Consider the following 18251-nt stretch of genomic DNA (forward strand, 5'->3'; position numbering starts at 1 on the left):
GAATCTAACATCTGACAGAAGGCGGAGCTCAGGCAGTAATGCGAGCGACGGGGAGCGGCTCTAAACACAGATGAAGCTTTGCTAGCTCACTCACCGCTCATGTCCTAGCCGCTCATGTCCTGCTGTGCACTCACCGCTCATGTCCTGCTGTGCGCTCGGTTCGCAGCCCAGTTCCTAACAGGCCATGGACCGGTACCGGTCCGCAGCCCGGGGGTTGGGGACCCCTGGTCTAGATAATAATTAGTCCTGCCTCAGTGCAGAAGGCTGTATTAGATGACCTTTCAATGTCCCTTTTGAGTCCTACATTTCTGTTATTCTAGTTCAGGAACAGTCTCCAATTAGCCTTATGTATAGTAGGAAACACTGTATTCTGTGATTCCAAGACAGAGGAATTCTCACAAAATTCAACCCCTGCCACAAAACTGAGCTCTAGAATCCAAGCTTTCATGTAAAACAAACAAAACCAAACCTCTTTTATGATTTCAGAGTTAGCTTTAAAAACATGAGCTGATTCTAAAGAAATGTCTTCCAGAGTCTGCAGACAGCCTGAAACAATAGCTCTAAAAGTTATGAACTGTTAAAGTCATCCAGCAGAAATATTCAGCTAATATGCTTATCCCATATCTCACTACCTGCTGTTCCTTCCTGGCTGCCAAAAGCTTCAGCTGTCAAAACTACCAATTGTTGTCACAGTCGTCCCCCCTCTCTCCCGATAACTTTTATACTATAAATACAAAATATATAGCACAATGCCAGTATAAAATTCTCTTGAATATTAGTACTGTAGGGCAGAATAAAACAAACAGAACTAATTTTTTTAAAAATACAAGTCAAGCTGGTTGCATTAGTCATGTTGATATTCAATTCAATAACCTATCTTCTTTGTTAATTAAATAGTATTTCTCATAGGAAATTACACATTAAACCTGTATTCCATAATTTTCACCACAGACTTCCAGGTGAAGTTTTACGGTATTGATTTTAACTTGAGAAACCCTAAATAGTCCTAAAGTGACTCTAGCTAACTATCTCCTGGCTTAAATGAGAGGCCGCTGTATGTAGGACATACTCTGTGAGAAGGTTCTCTGCTCTGGAATGCATTTCTTTCCTCCCTTTTTTTCTTTGAAAACCTGTCTTTGTTAAATGGATAGAATTCTAACACACTTGTGAAGAATTAGTTACATTAATTTATGTATAGATTTTAGAAACTAGTATAGTTGTCTGAAATATAATAATCCTCATTAGAAACTGTTTGATACTGAAGGAATTAGATGAACCCCTTCACTTCAGTGGAAGATGGCAGAATTCCCTTGCCATGTTGACGTTTAAAAGCCATGCACTTGGAATATGCGGTGGCATCTGACTTGTATTTGCCATGGATACCAGGCACTTCTCCAGTATGCATAATGTTGTGTTAGAACCTCATGGTATCATCTGAGGATTTAGACTTTTCTGCAGAAATTCTGTCTGGCCTTGTCTGCACTATTAAGTCCAACTGTTACTAGCACTGATTGTCAGCAGTCAGTTTAATTGAACCAATATTAAAAACTCTTTAGTTCAAATTGTAGGCAAGGCCAAACTGTGTTCAGTACTGTTTCAGCAACTCACTCAGATGATAATTTTTAATTACAGTTTTGGAAATTATGTCCCAAACAGTATTTCCCTCTTTGCTCTTAAAGCAGTGGTTCTCAAACTTTTGTACTGGTGACCCCTTTCACACAGCAAGCCTCTGAGTGTGACACATCCCCCCTCCGCCCCCCGGGGGCAAAGTGGGGGTTGGGGTGGAGGCTGAAAGCTCGTGACCCCCCATGTAATAACGTCACAACTCCCAGTTTGAGAACCCCTGTCTTAAAGTGTAAGCGTTTCAACTACAGATCCAGCTAAATTGATTGCTGACAGTCATTGTCAATAACAATTCTTTTTCCTAGAGTAGACAAGGCCTTAACGCCTGAGATTGAATCTGAAGTGGAGCAATAAGAATGGATATATGAGTCTAATTATGTGATAAGACAGTGAATTGTGTGATATTAATTCATACAGAATGTGTCAACATCATGCTCTAAATTCAGCTAGGCATGAATTAATATAACATAATTCCCACAGCAAAATGTTATGTTTATTATTAAATGTTCCATTTTGATATATTCATTAAGGTTCAGAATTCTTATCAGCCAATCAAATAATTTGACTTTGCCCCTTTTTATATATATTTTATTTCTCACATTGCCATTTAGCAAGAATGTTTGTTTTACATATAGCTTCATTTTCAGCTTCTTGTTACTACTGTTTTCTGCTACTGAGCTTCATTCAAGTTTACACAAGTGCTGACAGTGCTGTATCTGGTCTGTTGATAGAGGAATTCAGTCTCTGGATTTGTCAGTCTGGCAGCTTTTTCACAAGTATTATGTTCACATGAAAAAACTAGTACAACTGTTTATTGTTTTATTTTTCTTAATCTTCCTGAATTGTTTAGCAAAGCAAAATCAAGACTTTGGCATATGGCAGCTCTATTTTGGTTTTTGACCAAAGAAGGAAGAGAACGGTTATATATTGTATATATTCATTGAAAAAGAGATGAGATTGTTCAATTACTGTATTGATATTCTGTATATTGTATTTAGGAAGTTTTATGTATTAATCCAGTGCTACAGTAGAATGTAGATTTATATACATTATCAGTACAACATTAGTTACTGCACAGTAGTTGTACAATTGCATTGCTAAATGGCAAAGTCACTGTGCCCTTATTAGTAGCTTACAGGTTGCTTTAACATTCAAATCTTTTTGTTATTGAAAGGAAGAATATTAACCAGGGTGCTCAAGTTAATATGCTGCTTTTGAAAAGAGTCATAGGATTTTTAAATATGACTTGGATAACCACAAGAGACAGCCAAAGTGGCCACTGGGTTTTACCTTTTTTTTAAAGAATAACACTCCCAAACTCCATTGTCAGCTTTGATCGCGAGCCAGATATTCTGATGTGGGAAATCGAACTCAAAGCCTTCTGATCTGGCGGGTAGAATACTACCAACTAAATCGTACTGATAAATACATGTTAGAGTAGACATTTTAACTTTGTAATTGATCACACTTTGTTCCTTTTTAAACAATCTCTATTTGCTCATCTTTAAATAAAACATTTTAATTGTTTTTCTTTTAAGACTGTGAGCCAGAAGAGCTGACTGATTGGTCAATGGATGAAAAATGTTCCTTTTGTAACTTACACAAAGAAACAGTCAGTGTAAGTATGAACGTGATATAAATTGTTGAAACTGATTTTTTTTTCCAATATTGGGTCTAAAAATAGAGCTTGGAGAATGAAATTTCCCATATGGATTCACACTGTTTGTTTTGGCTGGGGCGTAGGGAGGAATGTTAAGTTGGCAGAAATCTTTTTTTATTTATGCTATTCATTCATGTCCTGGGTTCTAGAAACAAGCTATAATTGTTATTGAGATCTGTTGCCATCTTACATTTTCTAGGATCGTACCCCAATTATTGGTTCTTCACAGTCAACACCAACAGAGGAACTGTCATCTCAGGGCCAGTCCAACACTGATAAGATTGAATGCCAAGCAGAAAATTACCTAAATGCACTCTTTCGAAAGAAAGGTAATAGAAGCATGTCTTTCACATTAAATTATGCAGTAAAAGTTTTGAATAATCACATAATTTAGGGATATTTTTTTCAATCCCAGATCGCTTTTATTACTCCAGTTTTGAGTTCTGAGCGTTTTTTTTCTTTTCTTCCTTCTTTTCCTTTCTGTCTCCCCTTCCTTCCTTCCTTCCTTCCTTCCTTCCTCGTTTTAGGACCCGCCGGCGCAGTGCTGTTTACCTCTCCTCTCCTGCAGTTGCTATCCCTCCAATTGCATTCTGATCCTGAATTCTGCCTTTCCCATAATGCATTCTTCTCCCTTCACTCCGTGGATTCTTGAAGCATTTAAACATTTTCTGTTCCGAAGCTGTTTTTTCTATTTTAACAAGAAAATGCTTTTTTAAAGGGGGGACTTGGATATCTCAAGGGATTAGTAATGGGATATAGTTCTTCTTATCTCATAGTTGCTACTCTAAATCCATCCAAATTATCAAATAACAGGTTTCAATCACTAGCATTCAATAACTCCACATTTTCACTTCCATGACTGCTGTCACTGATTTGACCCTGCTAATTTCGTGGTGTATGGTAGTGTGGATGACAAGTCAGTTTGGATCTTGATGCTAACTCAGGAGTAAACTAGTCACCTGCTAGAAGGGCTACACAACTCATTTTCTCCCTTGAATTTGATGATAAATATTTGCAAGAGTTCAGTTTCTGCCTGGTAGTTTTGACTTAATACTCTTCTTGGACCTACTAGACTAATTGGACAACAGAGCACCAGTCATAAGCGTGCTCTGCTCTCTACGACATGCATGTATGTGTCCGAGCTACATTCTTTGTATCTGTTCTGCCTATTGTGTTTTAAACAGAGCAGCGACTAACCCAGGTGCTGGAAAAAGAACTGCTTCCTTCACCTCTCTGTTTCTCTATGTGTGTGGGTGGAAGTAGGAGTGGCACTTCACTCTCTTCTAAGCAACTAGAAAGAGAGAGAAGAGAATGGTGTTTCACTCTTTCCCAAGGAAAATAAAAAAGGAAGAGTGGCTGTCTTTTCTTCCTTTACCAGGCTGCAGGATGGAGAAAATATGGAGTATCTCCTTGAAATCAAGGAGGCTGGATCCTTTGTCTGCATTGATAGGACTTTTTGATCTGTGTATTCAGCATAGGCCTGCTTTAAAGACTTGACATCTGAGAAGCTAGGGGATTTCAGTCCTGCTTTTTTTCTTGGCTTCATTTGAGTCCAGGTTAGTCTTATCTCACTTTTGAGTGAATAGAAAGCTCAGCTGTGGTGTCACCTCAGTGCACCTGAGAATCATCTGTTACAGATTAATCAGGGCTCTGCTCCATGGCCTGTCCTTGGTGGGGTTCCTCCTGCTGCTTCTGAGTTAAGCTTGGGATTTGGTCTCTGCTTTCAGTTTCCACTCGTTCTGCTGCTTCTTGGTGGTGGTATCTGGAAAAGTTTCTCCCCATAGAGCTACTCTATATCTTGGGGAGGCTCATTCCATGTGGTCTCTTACGTTGAGAGCAAAGACAGAATTTTTAAAGACATCATGAAGGTACTTCAGTAGATCTCGAGGCATCCTACAGTGTCATAAATCCATCTGCTAGATATGTGCTTATGGGATTGGTTTTTCTACAGGTATTCATGGTTGAAAAATTCTGTTTTATGTATAGAAGCTCAGTCAAATATTGATTTAGGTACTTAAGGAAATTTAGTAGGACATTTCAGAAAAGCCAGAGATGATATAGTATCTGTTTTCTACTAAGCAACAGATCCAAAAGTTAGCTAGATTCTGCCCAATTCTTCCTTCTCTCTCCCTTTTGGGGTCTTTTTGAACTAATTTTTATAAGCTTGGCTTTCATTATCCCAGTGGTAGGTACCAGAGGCTATGGAACAGAGGTGCTTTCTTCAGTTAGATGACATACCAAAAGCCATCCACTCCCTTCCCCAGTCTTAGAGAAGCTGCTATGGGGAAGTGGTGACCTGGCTAGGAAAAAGAAATATGAAAGAAATCTAATGTGTCTTTAAAAATCCTTTTCCTCTCATCCTGACCTGCAAATATTAAAATGCATGTATCAGACTAGCATAATTATTGCATTATATTACTACAGGGCAGAGTTAATATCTTTGAATATTTTTAAGTTTAACCTTAACTCTGAATTTCCAAGGTTTTGATTAGTTTTGGAATAATTACAACATCCAACTATGTTCGTTTTATTAAAATACTGAGATGTACCCTCAAACATAGCTCTATCTTAATGCAGTTTTTGTTTGGAAATACACAAAATGCTCAGGCCCAAAATTTCAAACTAAGTACAAATATACATTTAAATTCCTATTTAATTTTCTAAATAAGAATGGCTTGATTTTCAGAGGTACAGAGCCCCGGCAGCTCCCAGTGAAATCCATAGCACTTGAAGAGGTCCTCCTCAGCACATTACAGAATCAGACCTCTCTGCAAGAGAAGATGGAAATCTGGAGACAGTTGCAGTAGAGGTTAAGAAGTGGAGTCACAAGCAGAGCAGGGAGCAGTACAGTCAGGGTGATCTGAGTTCTTCTAAGCAGCCAAAAGCTAAGACAGGCACCATCCATTGCAGTTCTCTTTTACAACAAAATGATCTTTCCTGCAAGCTATTCAAGTCTTTCCGTGCTTCCCAAACCCTTATTCTCTAGCTGCCAAAACTCTCCATATCCTGACCTCCTCGATTTCCATGGTGAATTTTGTTGTGTTTGGACCCCCTCTAATACTGTATGTAGTTGTGGTCATCCCAAGAAAGATGAATTCAGACTGGAATAGGTGTAGAGAAGTGCTATGAGGATGATCAGGGAATGGAGACGCCTATCTTACGAGATAAAACTAAAAGTGCTCAGCATGGTTAGCCTGAATAACTGAAGGCTGAGAGAGGACATATGAGTGCTCTCTCTAAATACATTGGGAATAAAAACCAGGGAGGGAGAAGAGCTATTTTAGCTGAAGGAAAACCATTGGCACAAGAACAAATGGGTATAAATTGGCAATGAATACATGTAGGCTGAACATTAGAAGGTTTCTAACCATCAGAGGAGCGAGGTTCTGGAACAGTGTTCCAGTGGGAATAGTGGGGGCAAACAACCTAACTAGGTTTCAGGAGGAGCTTGATAAGTTTAAGAATGGGATTATGTGATGGGGTTCCCTGTGATAGCAGGGGACTGGATTTGATGAACCAGGAGGTGCCTTTCAGTCCTAAATTCCTCATCCCTACTCTTCGCTTGCCTATAGAGATTATTTCAGACTCACAGAGGTATTCCTGTCTTAGCAAAATCTAATTGTGCTGCCTCTAAAGTTCTTTCAGCTCCTGCTGGCCTGTGGGAGTGGATTCTGATCTTGCAAAAGTTAGTGCACTAACCACAAAACAACAAGGTTGACTATTAGATAGTCCTGTGATTATTCAAATAATTAAGACACTTTAAAATAGTCTTAAAATTAGAGTGAAAGTGATTTGTATTACGTTAACTACAGTCTTCTAATTCCAAACTAAATGTATTCAAAGGCCAATTTATACCCATTTGTCCTTGTTGCCAACATATCCTTTAGCTAAATAGCTCTCCTGCCTCCCTGGTGTTTACTTGTGTTACTTGCAAGATTTTTGGAGGTTTCTATTACATTTGATCCAGTAGCAACTGTTCACTTTCTTATATTAATCATTTTTGAACAACTCTCCTTATGTCTTTCAAAATCTAGTATTAAAATTGAGGAATGGGGCCAAAGTAGAGCTGAAAACTAAATGAGAAATCCACAAGTTTTGGTTAAAATCCCAGGTGAAACTCCAAAAGTCTGGGGAGAATGCTCAACAAATGTTTGTAAAAATCCCTGTCGATTTCTGGTACCCTTTGTCATAATGTTCCATGTCCAGAGCACCCCTTACCGCCTGAGCCAGGCCTTTGCATTCACCCAGCCTCTGGTCTTCAACATCTGGGCACTCCACCACACTAGTCCAACTATAGATATGTGCTAGTCCAGTTAGAAGATGCTCAGCCCTCCAGCCAAGCCCTGGTGGACAGTCTACCCCTTCGGGGGTTGCCAATGAGCACAAAAAGAAAGGAACACACATGAATTGTCCCATGGATGTGCTAAAATTCTGTTCTTCCTCGAGTGATTGCTCATATGCATTCCAGTTAGGTGCGCGCGCGCCGTGTGCACGTTCGTTGGAAGATTTTTACCCTAGCAACACTCGGTGGGTCGGCTGGGCGCCCCCTGGAGTGGCGCTGCTATAGCGCCGAATATATACCCCTGCCAACCCATCCGCTCCTCAGTTCCTTCTTACCGCTTGTGTCGGTTGTTGGAACAGTGGAGCGCGGCTTAGCTGACATCCACTTCCCTAGCTACTCGTAGTTTCTCTCGTTAATTCTTGTATATATATTTCTGATTTATATAGTTGTAGTTAACTTTATTCGTTTGTAGTATAGTTAGTGTATATAGTTCTCAGGGTTTCGGGGATTATCCCCTTCCCCGCACCCGGTGCCGGGTACTATGTCCGGTTCACAGGGTTTCAAACCGTGCTCGGCCGGCCACAAGCCAATGCCGACAAGAGACCCTCTCCTAAGTGCCTCGAGGAATCTCACCTAACAGATAAGTGCCGCATTTGTAAGTCCTTTAAGCCGAGAACAATAGGGGAGCGAGACTTTCGTCTCAAGCAGCTCCTGAGGGAGGCAGCTCTTACTCCTCCGCTCTCAGCACCGAGCGCTGGTCAGTCTTCAAGAAGCACTCCCTCGGCACCGGCCGTCGCCGGCACCGACGTCTGCTCGGCACGGATCCCTCTCCTGGAGGATGAAGAGGCACAAGACTCCTGCTGCGTCCGAGCCGTCTGCTCCGCAGCCCGAGCGCTATACTAAGTCGGACCGCTCGGCACCGATACCTGCCGTGGCACCGACAATATCGGCACCGTCGACTCCGGCCACGCAAGAGCCGTCGAGTCTGGTGCCGGAAAGCTCCCCGGTACGAGCCGTGGTTGAGCTCACTATTAAGCTGTGTCAGAGCCGCCTGCTCCGCAGCCCGAGTGCTATACTAAGTCGGACTGCCCGGCTTCAATACCTGCCGCGGCACCGACAATATCGGCACCGTCGACTCCGGCCATGCAAGAGCCGTCGAGTCCGGTACCTGAACGTTCCCCGGTGCAAGCCGTGGTTGAGCTCACTATTCCCTCCACGCTGGAGACATTTCCATGTCGAGGGAGTTGATTGCAATGACAGCGCCTACGCTGCCTCAACCCCCGGCACCGCCGATGCGGGTTATATAGTCGATCGGCAAGCCTGCCTTGATCAGACCACCCTGCGTCGGCACCGCAGAGCAGCACCGTTCACGATCGCGGTCCTGTAGATGTTCTCGGTCCCGTCGCCAATCCAGGTGCCGACGCCGCTCGCAGTCCCGGCACCGTTCTCCATTTCGGTACCGGTCATACTCGCGGCAACGATCAGCATCCCGTTCGCCGGCCCGGTACATTCGGCACCGATCCAGCTCTCGGCACCGCTCCAGGCACTGGACTCCCGTCGCCACTCCCGACGTCGAGCCTCGAGATCTCGGTTGACCTCCCGGCACCGCTCCGGTCGCAGGTCCCGTTCTCGCTCCCGGTACTGGTATGCCTCCCGGTACCGATCCCGGTGCCGCGTCGAGCGACGTCAACTAGAGAGGGAGACTCTGCCCAGGGCTTTTTAGCTCCTCCATGGCCATCCAGACATGCATCAGTGTCGTCCTGCGCAGGCGGTTTATACGCGCAGGACTGTGATTCAGATGTGCACACCAGAGTCTTCCAGGTGCCCCAGGCCCAGGACCCTGACCCCATCAGTGGTCACCCTGTACATCTTGGGCGTGCCATCAGGCCAAAGGCCTACCTGTGATCCCATCTCGCTCTGTTCCGTCAGAGCACTGGGTGCCAGAGGCGACAGTTAGCCGCCCCCCTCTGACCGGTACGGAGGAAGCCCTGGTTCAGCCACTGGACTCCCACATCCCACCGGATCAGGAGGTCGTCCAGGAGCGCGAGTCCACACAGGACCCGCTTGTCCCCGGCCTTTCTTCTTCCTCCTCCCCAGATGAGGCGGTGGCTGGAGCGTACTCCTCCAGCCCTCCTCTAATCGACTTGGGGGCCCATCAGGACCTCCTGAGACGGGTGGCACTCAATATGAATCTCCAAGTGCAGGAAGTCTCGGAGATACGGGATCCGGTCGTAGACATTCTGTCGGCTGACGCCCCCACTAGAGTGGCCCTACTGTTCATTCCGACGATTAAGGCCAATGCGGATACCATCTGACAGTCTCAAGCTACTATCCCGCTCGCGGGCACGGGAGTCGAACGCATGTATATGGTATCCTTCAGGGGCTACGGGTACCTATATGTACATCTTCCCCCCTGCTCCCTTGTCGTCCAGTCCGTCAATGAGACGGAACGCCATGGCCAGCTGGCACCAGCCCCTAAATCCAAGGAGGCTAGGCGAATGGACTTACTGGGCCGTAAGATGTACTCGGCAGGGGCCCTGCAACTTCGCGTAGCAAACCAGCAAGCCCTGCTTAGCCGCTACTATGGGCGGCGGTGGGCAAATTTACGGAGTCGGTTTCTCAGAACTCCCATCAAGAGTTTGCTGCCCTCCTGGAAAAAGGGAAGAAGGTGGCAAGAGCTTCCCTCCAGGCCTCGTTGGATGTAGCTGACTCCGCAGCCACGACTCTGGCCTCGGGTGTTGCCACGAGGCACATTTCATGGCTACAGTTATCGAGCCTTCCCTCGCAGCTGCTGCACACTATACAGGACTTGCCCTTCAATGGCAAAGGCCTGTTCTTCCAAACCAAAAAAAAAAACTGACCCTAGGCTGCAAAGCCTAAAGGACAGCAAGGTCACTATGTGCTCCCTCTCGGCATGCACATGCCGGTGACTCAGCGCCGACCTTTCCGCCCCCAGCCTCACCGCCCTTACCCTGCGCTTAGACAAAGACGGGACTTTGCCAGCAGGCGTCGCTGAGGCAGTCGTAGGCGTCAGTCAGGACCCCAAAGGGGCCAAAATCAGGGTCCTTCTAACCACCAATGGGGCAAAAGCCTATCCATCCTTGTCCCTCTTAGGGACCCCTCTCACGAGCAATTCCTCTTGCAAGAGGGGTGGACGCTCTTCACCATTGGAGCTAAAGAGGAGGTACCAAAGGACAAAAGGGACAAAGGGTTCTACTCCCACTAATTCCTAATCCCCAAGGCGAAGGGAGGTCTCAGACCTATCCTAGATCTGCGGGAACTCAACAAGTTCAGTATACACCTGAAGTTCCGCATGGTATCCATGGGGACCGTCATCCCATCCTGGTATACCGCCCTCGGTATGAAGGGCGCGTATTTTCACGTCGCCATTTATCCTCAGCACAGAAGGTACCTCCGATTCGTGGCCAACCGTCATCATTTCCAGTTTACGGTCCTCCCGGTTGATCTCTATACAGCCCCAAGTGTATTCAAAGTGCATGGCTGTAGTCGCCGCCTCTCTCCGCCACCGTCGGATACACGTTCTCCATATCTAGACGATTGGCTCATTCGAGGGACCACCGGGGCACAAGTTACCAGTCATGTGGGCGTCGACAAGGACCTATTCCTGCGTCTAGGCCTGATGATCCATATACAGAAATCCACTCTGATTCCCACACAGGGAATAGAATTCATTGGGGCCATCCTGGACTCCAATCTCGCCAGAGCCTGCTTACCTCAGCCTCGGTTTCACGCGATGGTAACAATTATACAAGATCTACGGACCTTTCCGACAACTTTGGCTCGCACTTGCCTAGGTTTCCTGGGTCACATGGCTGCCTGCACGTTCGTAACCAAACATGCCAGGCTTCGCCTCCGTCCACTTCAATCGTGGCTCACCTCGGTGTACCACCCGGGCAGAGACAGCATAGTCATGGTCGCCTCGATCCCCCCGAGCGTCCTAGGCTCCCCCGACTGGGGGTCGACACCCTCCCTGGTGCGTGCAGGGATGCTGTTCCATCCACCTCACCCCTCGGGGTCCCTCATGACGGACGCCCCATCTCTCGGCTGTGGGGGCTCACCTGGGTCAGTTTCGCACTCAAGGCCTTCGGTCGGCTCAAGAGCTGGCCTTGCACATCAATGTCTGGGAGCTGAGAGCAGTCTGCCTTGTGTACCAGGCGTTTCAGCAGCACCTGCAAGACCGTTGTGTCTCGGTGTTCACAGACAACACAACGGCCATGTGTTACATAAACAAGCACAGAGGAGCACGGTCCTCCCCTCTTTGCAGGGAACTATCCAACTCCGGGACTTCTGCACAGCCCAATCGATAGACCTGGTAGTGTCCTTTCTCCCAGGGGTCCGGAACACTCTGGCAGATCGCCACAGCAGATCCTTCCTGTCTCTCAAGTGGTCGATTCCTCCGGACGTTATCCATTCCGTTTTCCGGAAGTGGGGCTTTCCCCGCATAGTCCTCTTCGCTCTCACGAGAACAGAGAGAGAGAGAAGTTCTGCTCATTCCAAGGCCTCTCCCCGGGCTCGATCTTGGAGGCTTTTCTGATGCCGTGGACGAGCCATCTGCTGTACGCTTTTCCACAGTTCCCACGGGTTCACAGGGTCCTGCTAAAACTCCGCAGGGACAGAGCGCACCTAATCATGATCGCTCAAGCGTGTCCCAGGCAGCACTGGTACACCATGTTGCTAGACCTGTCGGTAGCCCACCCAATTCCCCTGCCTCTTTGCCCAGACCTCATAACGCAGGATCACGGCAAACTTCACCACCCAGACCTGCAATCCCTGCACCTCACAGCATGGCTGCTGCGTGGCTAAACCGATCCGAGTTACGTTGTTCTGCCTCGGTTCTACAGGATTCTCCTGGGTGGTAGGAAACCTTCCACGCCGTTAATGTATCTGGCCAAGTGGAAGTGTTTCTCCTGCTGCTATGAAATGCACAATGTTTCTCTCACCGAGGCTCCGATCCATTCCATCTTGGACTACCTCTGGTCTCTCAAACAGCAGCGCCTGGCGCGGTCTTCATTAAGGTACACTTGGCAGCCATCTCTATCTTCCACCCAGGGGAGACTGGCCGCACCATATTCTCACACCCTGTGGTTTCTAGGTTCCTCAAGGGCTTGGAGCGTTTATGCCCCCAAGTTAGCCACCCCGCCAAAACCTGGGTCTTCAACCTGGTTCTAACCAGTCTTATGACTGCCCCCATTCGAGCCACTGACAACATGCTCGCTGATATACCTGTCCTGAAAGACAGTTTTTCCTTGTAGCCTTTGCATCGGCCAGACGAGTCTCCGAGCTTCAGGCTGTCACGGTGGACCCACGGTATACTGTGTTTCTCAAGGGCACGGTGCAGTTGTGACCACGTCCGGCCTTCCTCCCCAAGGTGCTGTCGACCTTTCATATCACCCAGGATATCTTCCTTCCGGTCTTCTTTCCGAAGCTACACTCATCGCGAGGGGAGCACATTTGCCCTCCCTAGATGTCCGCAGGGCGCTCGCATTCTATCTCGAGCGGACAAAGCCCTTTCATAACGCCCCAACTCTTCGTCGTACTGGCAGACCAGACAAAGGGCCTACCTGTCTCCTCCCAGAGGATTTCATCTTGGGTGACGTCGTGCATCCGCACCTCCTGTGACTTGGCCCATGTTCCATCGAGCCACCTTACTGCACATTCCACCAGGGCTCAGGCTTCTTCTGCTGCCTTCCTGGCTCACTTACCCTTCCAGGGGATATGTCGTGCAACTACCTGGTCCTCGGTCCACACCTTTGCCTCATTGGTTCAACAGTCCAGAGATGATGCAGCCTTTGGCTCAGCAGTTTTGCATTCTGCAACATCTCACTCCAACCCCACCGCCTACGTAAGGCTTGGGAATCACCTAACTGGAATGCATATGAGCAATCACTCGAAGAAGAAAAGACGGTTACTCACCGTTGTAACTGTTGTTCTTCGAGATGTGTTGCTCATATCCATTCCAGACCCGCCCTCCTTCCCCACTGTCGGAGTAGCCGGCAAGAAGGAACTGAGGAGCGGATGGGTCGGCAGGGGTATATATTCGGCGCTATAGCGGCGCCACTCCAGGGGGCACCCAGCCGACCCACTGAGTGTTGCTAGGGTAAAAATCTTCCGACGAACGTGCACGCGGCGTGCGCACACCTAACTGGAATGGATATGAGCAACACATCTCGAAGAACAACAGTTACAACGGTGAGTAACCGTCTTTTCTTCTATGAGTAGTGTTCCTACAGGTGCTTCACTTCAGGTTCGTGTGCACCTTTGATCGGAGATGTTCAGTAGCAGTGCTCATTTGACCTGTCTATGCACTCCAGCCATTCTCTTCCCCGTTATGGTAGATATATAGAGCTGCGTGGGCAAAACACTTTAAGTTACTTCTCAACTTCACTTTGGCCTGAGATGGAGTGCCTGGTATGATTCTTTCAAACTGAGTTCATAACTCAGCCTTTTCTGATAATTTAGTTTAGTTTACTTATTTTTGTTGTTGTAACATAAGTTTTATAGTTTGTATTATCTTAACGTGTTTTCTTCCTTTAACACCCTTTTTTCCCCTCCTCTGGCCTTCCTTGGAAGGGCTATCTTCAGGAATAGTCTTTGCAGAAATATGCTGGGATTCAAATGCTGCTTCACCCACCAGGAATCGATTTCCAGTTAGTGACGGATATTCCTGGTGTCTTCACTGTCTGGGAGACACCCATGTACCATCAAAGGGTAAAATCTGCTTATCTATTAAAAGCAGGTCTCAAAAAAACAGGGAAATTAAATTTAGACTTCTTATGATGTAGCAATCCCTACATAATCTTTTGACTTTGTCATATAATGCAACTGGGGCATATGTACACCTCTACCCCAATATAACGTGGTCCTCAGGAGCCAAAAATCTTACCGCGTTATATCGAACTTGCTTTGGCCTTGAGCATTTCCGTTATTAATAGCAAAGCATTTTTGTTAGAACTAACACACTATATGCAGTAAAGAAATCTGTTCTACAATTGTTAAATTGTATCTTCTTTAATTACAACAATTATTTTATAAGCTTACTTAAAAGATACAGAGTATTAAAAACACAGATACTAAACACTGCTAAATGCAACCAGGTGGGCTGGGTTTCTTGATTCATCCATCATTTGGTCTACATGTAATGCTTTGGAAAATTCAAAATTCACATAAAATATCAGAAAAAGCTTTTAATTACACATCCTTATAAATTGTTGTAAAAAAGGATTTTGGTATTTTAGCAAATAGGAGCATGGGCCACTTTGTCACTTAGCCAACTGTGTTATACATAGATTAAGTAATATGAACTGTTAACTATTAAATACTGTAGTTTGAAAACATTTTGGAGATGGGAGTCTTTACTTATAGAAAAGGTTAAAATGAAGCTAAAAAAGGTAAAGTAATCAAGTTCTAGAGACATTGATAAAATGGTAAATACCTTTTTTTGGTGTACAAGATGCTTTCTTATTTAAGATGCACCCCTTAATTTTTTTTTAATTTTTAAAATAATTAAGCCATCCACTGCTAGCTTTAAATTCGTTACCTTGATGTGCAGAAGTGTCCTCACCCGAGCATCTAAAATTGAGATCCTTCTTCAATTTCTCCGCTTGTTTCCTTATAATGTCACCGGAACTTGGCGTGTTCTTAGGCAAATCATGTAAATATCACTCTATCTAGTTGGTTATCCTAGGCAGTTTTTAGGCGCTTCCTTTCCAGACCTTCACTTTCATCCAGTTCAACTAGCATTGATTGTAATTTATCCTCATCTTTGATCCACCCTCGTAATGTTGATTCCGCCACTCCTAGTTCTTTTGAGACCTTTGCTTGGCTCAGTCCTGATTTCAGTCTGTCCAAAGCTTCCAATTGTTCTTTGACTGTCCATGCCTTTCATTTCCGTGGCTGTGAACTACTTGCCATCACGTCAATAGTATTTTAATATTAACGCTAACAATTTTTTAAATTGTTTAGAAAATGTCAGTGCAGAGTTACAGTGTTTCTAAAATACAACTAGTGAGACAACTTAAGCTTAGTCGGTACTGCACACAATTTAGAAACGAGATTAAAATAGACGGAAGAGATGAGAACGCCTAATGGGACCATGGGCAGGCAACATACGTTTACCCCTGCGTTCTCATTGTTGCACATTTGTTCCACCACTTAGATATATGCACATTTGTACAGACAATGTACTGTAGGTACGTAATTTGATACAAGCCACATTTTAAGAACCGAGGCGCTGACCACGGATGGTTGTGTAACAACTTTAAACTGGCAAGGCGGCAGCAGGTTAGTCAACGACGAAGTTAGACTGAACTCTCCTTTTTGATAAATTAGTCATGGTTATAAATACGAAGGCTGTTTTTATTATAACGGCCGTTAAATTAGCTACCACCTCGCATATGATTTTGTTGTATGCAAAACGAATTTAAATACTTTAAATGGTTTTAAAATATCAATGGATTTAAACTGTCAGTGTTATAACTTTAATTAAGACTTGCAGACAAGACTTTTTTATTCACTGAAAATCGGAGTGCAAGTTTAAAAATGCTGTAAAGGCGCTCAGCTTTGTGTTTCGACTTTCAATCCAAGGCAGGCTTGTAAAAACATACATACTGAATATTGTGGCAAAGTCCCGTCTCAGTCTCCCCAGCCTCTGCTGTTTTTAGCTCTGGTGAGACTGGCTGTCTGTCCCTGTCTTCTCACCAGTCTTAATTAAAGTATTTTTACCCCTCTCTTGGGAGAGTGTCCTGCCGCTCTGCCTGGGAAGGCTTGCTGCTTCAATACTCCTGGTAGCCAGGCTCCTTCTCTGGTCTCAGGCAGCTCCAAGTTGTAACCAGCTGATCTCAGCTGATTCTAATTTGCTACCTGGGTAACCCTTTCTCAGCTGAACCTGCTTGACCTGTAGTTGTTTCAGTTTGAGAGGAGAGAGATTTTTACCCCCTCTGGACTGACTCCTCCCCCTCTGGCAACTGTCTGTCCTGAGTTTATCACACATCCCCTGCTCAACACTACAGGGTTGGGATTCCAGACCTATGTTGTACTCTGAAGTGGAAGGGTTGTAGTGACAGGAACCACCTGGTCACTCTCTTTGTTTTGGTGCATCCACTTCAGGGAGCATGGTCCGTGACAAGGGTAAACTTGTTCTTCCGCTCCAACCAGTTGTGAGAGTACGCCCCCAACCCAACTTCTGAGGCATCCGTTTGCAAGATAAACTCCTTCTCCCAGTCTGGAGCTACCAGCACTGGGTCAGTGCTCTGCAAATGCCTCTCAGCCGCGCTAGACCATTTCACTATATCTGGGCCACGGGAGGTCAGTTAGCGGGCATGCCCTGTGTGCGAAGTGGGGATGAACCGCCTGTAGTACCCCACCAGCCCCAGGAATGCTCTGACCTGTTTCTCTGTATTGCCTCTAACTTGTTGAGTTGGGGCACCACACCCTCCCCACTATATAGCCAAGGTATTTGGCTATTTGGAGGATTTGCAGTTAGCCCTGCCTTCCTCAAGGTGTCCAGGACTGCTTCCACCTTCCACTATGTATAATGACGTCATCAAGATCAGTTTGTCCATGAGTCGTTGGAAGGTGGCAGGGAGGACAGTGTATTGATACAGTCCTCTGAGTCAGGTCAAGGGTGGACAAAAATGGTCAATTAGCTCATCTATCATCAAATTGGGACACCTCATTCAGTTTCGGAAGTCATTGCAAAACCTCATACTGCCATCCGGCTTAGGTACTAGGACAACTGGGCTTGACCATTGGCTATGAGACTCTTCAATGACCATTTTCCTGACTTCTGACTTGATCTCTTCTCTTTCGCCTCCGGGATCGGTATGGCTTTACATTCACCTTCACTCCAGGCTCTGTGAGGATGTGATGGTGAACCTCCCTGGCTTTTCTGAGAACTCAATCATGTGGATCACCTCCGCTCGTTGGTCAGAGGTCAATTCTGGGGATATTCCCACTTGGCCAGGCAGGTTGCTTATAGTGACCACATGCGCTTCTCTGTCTTGCCAAGGTTTCAACAGGTTCACATGATAGATTTGTTCCAGCTGTCGGACTTTGCCATCTGGCCAGATTGTAATATGTTTGTTGGGCCCTTGTGCTCTCTCCATGTGTTCCGCACTATGGGAGTGACTTGGGCTATCCTGTCTTTCATCTGCAACACATGCTCGATGACGCTGTTCTTCCCAACTTTCTTTGGCAATGTCAAGTCTGAGGCACCTCTGTCCCAGTTCCTCCCATCCCGGCTCACCACCGATGATAGACTGATGTCCTTAGTGTCCTTATGTGGAGCATTGCACATAGATCCTTCATTAATTTAGACACAAAAGGAGTTCCTTGATCTGTCAGGATCTCTTTGGGTATTCGATTAATTCTTTAGCTATGGTCTTGGGTAGTGTTCCGTGGGGAATGGCCTCGGGGGTATCGGGTGGCGTACGTTCCGTGAGAGGGGAATGGCTCGGGTATCGGTGGCGTAATCTAGCACCACCAGTATGTGCTGATGGCCCGGGCTGATCTTTCTAATGGCCCTACTAGGTCCATAGCTATCCGCTCAAAGGACTTCAAAATCGGGAGAGGTACCAAAGAACTGGCATTCTGGACAGGAGGCACAATACCGTCGGACCGCTGCATATATTCCAGGCCAAAAACCTCTGTAGAATTCGGTCCAGGGTT

The 18251-nt window shown here is 45.8% G+C and overlaps 1 protein-coding gene across 10 annotated transcripts in view; it reads left to right on the forward strand.

The window, feature by feature from the left end:
* The window catches only part of LCORL (ligand dependent nuclear receptor corepressor like), a 186379-nt gene that overhangs the window by 78741 nt on the left and 89387 nt on the right, over positions 1-18251 (forward strand). For all 10 annotated transcript variants that reach the window (XR_005598812.1, XM_039539456.1, XM_039539451.1 and 7 more), the window contains 2 exons: positions 3162-3241; positions 3483-3612. Coding sequence is in view for 9 of the 10 variants with exons in the window: in XM_039539456.1 (XP_039395390.1) it covers positions 3162-3241; positions 3483-3612 (210 nt within the window). In the remaining variant the exon portion in view is untranslated. The remainder of the gene's footprint in view (positions 1-3161; positions 3242-3482; positions 3613-18251) is intronic.

This window comes from Mauremys reevesii, linkage group 5, assembly GCF_016161935.1.
Source record: "Mauremys reevesii isolate NIE-2019 linkage group 5, ASM1616193v1, whole genome shotgun sequence".
NCBI lineage: Eukaryota > Metazoa > Chordata > Testudines > Geoemydidae > Mauremys > Mauremys reevesii.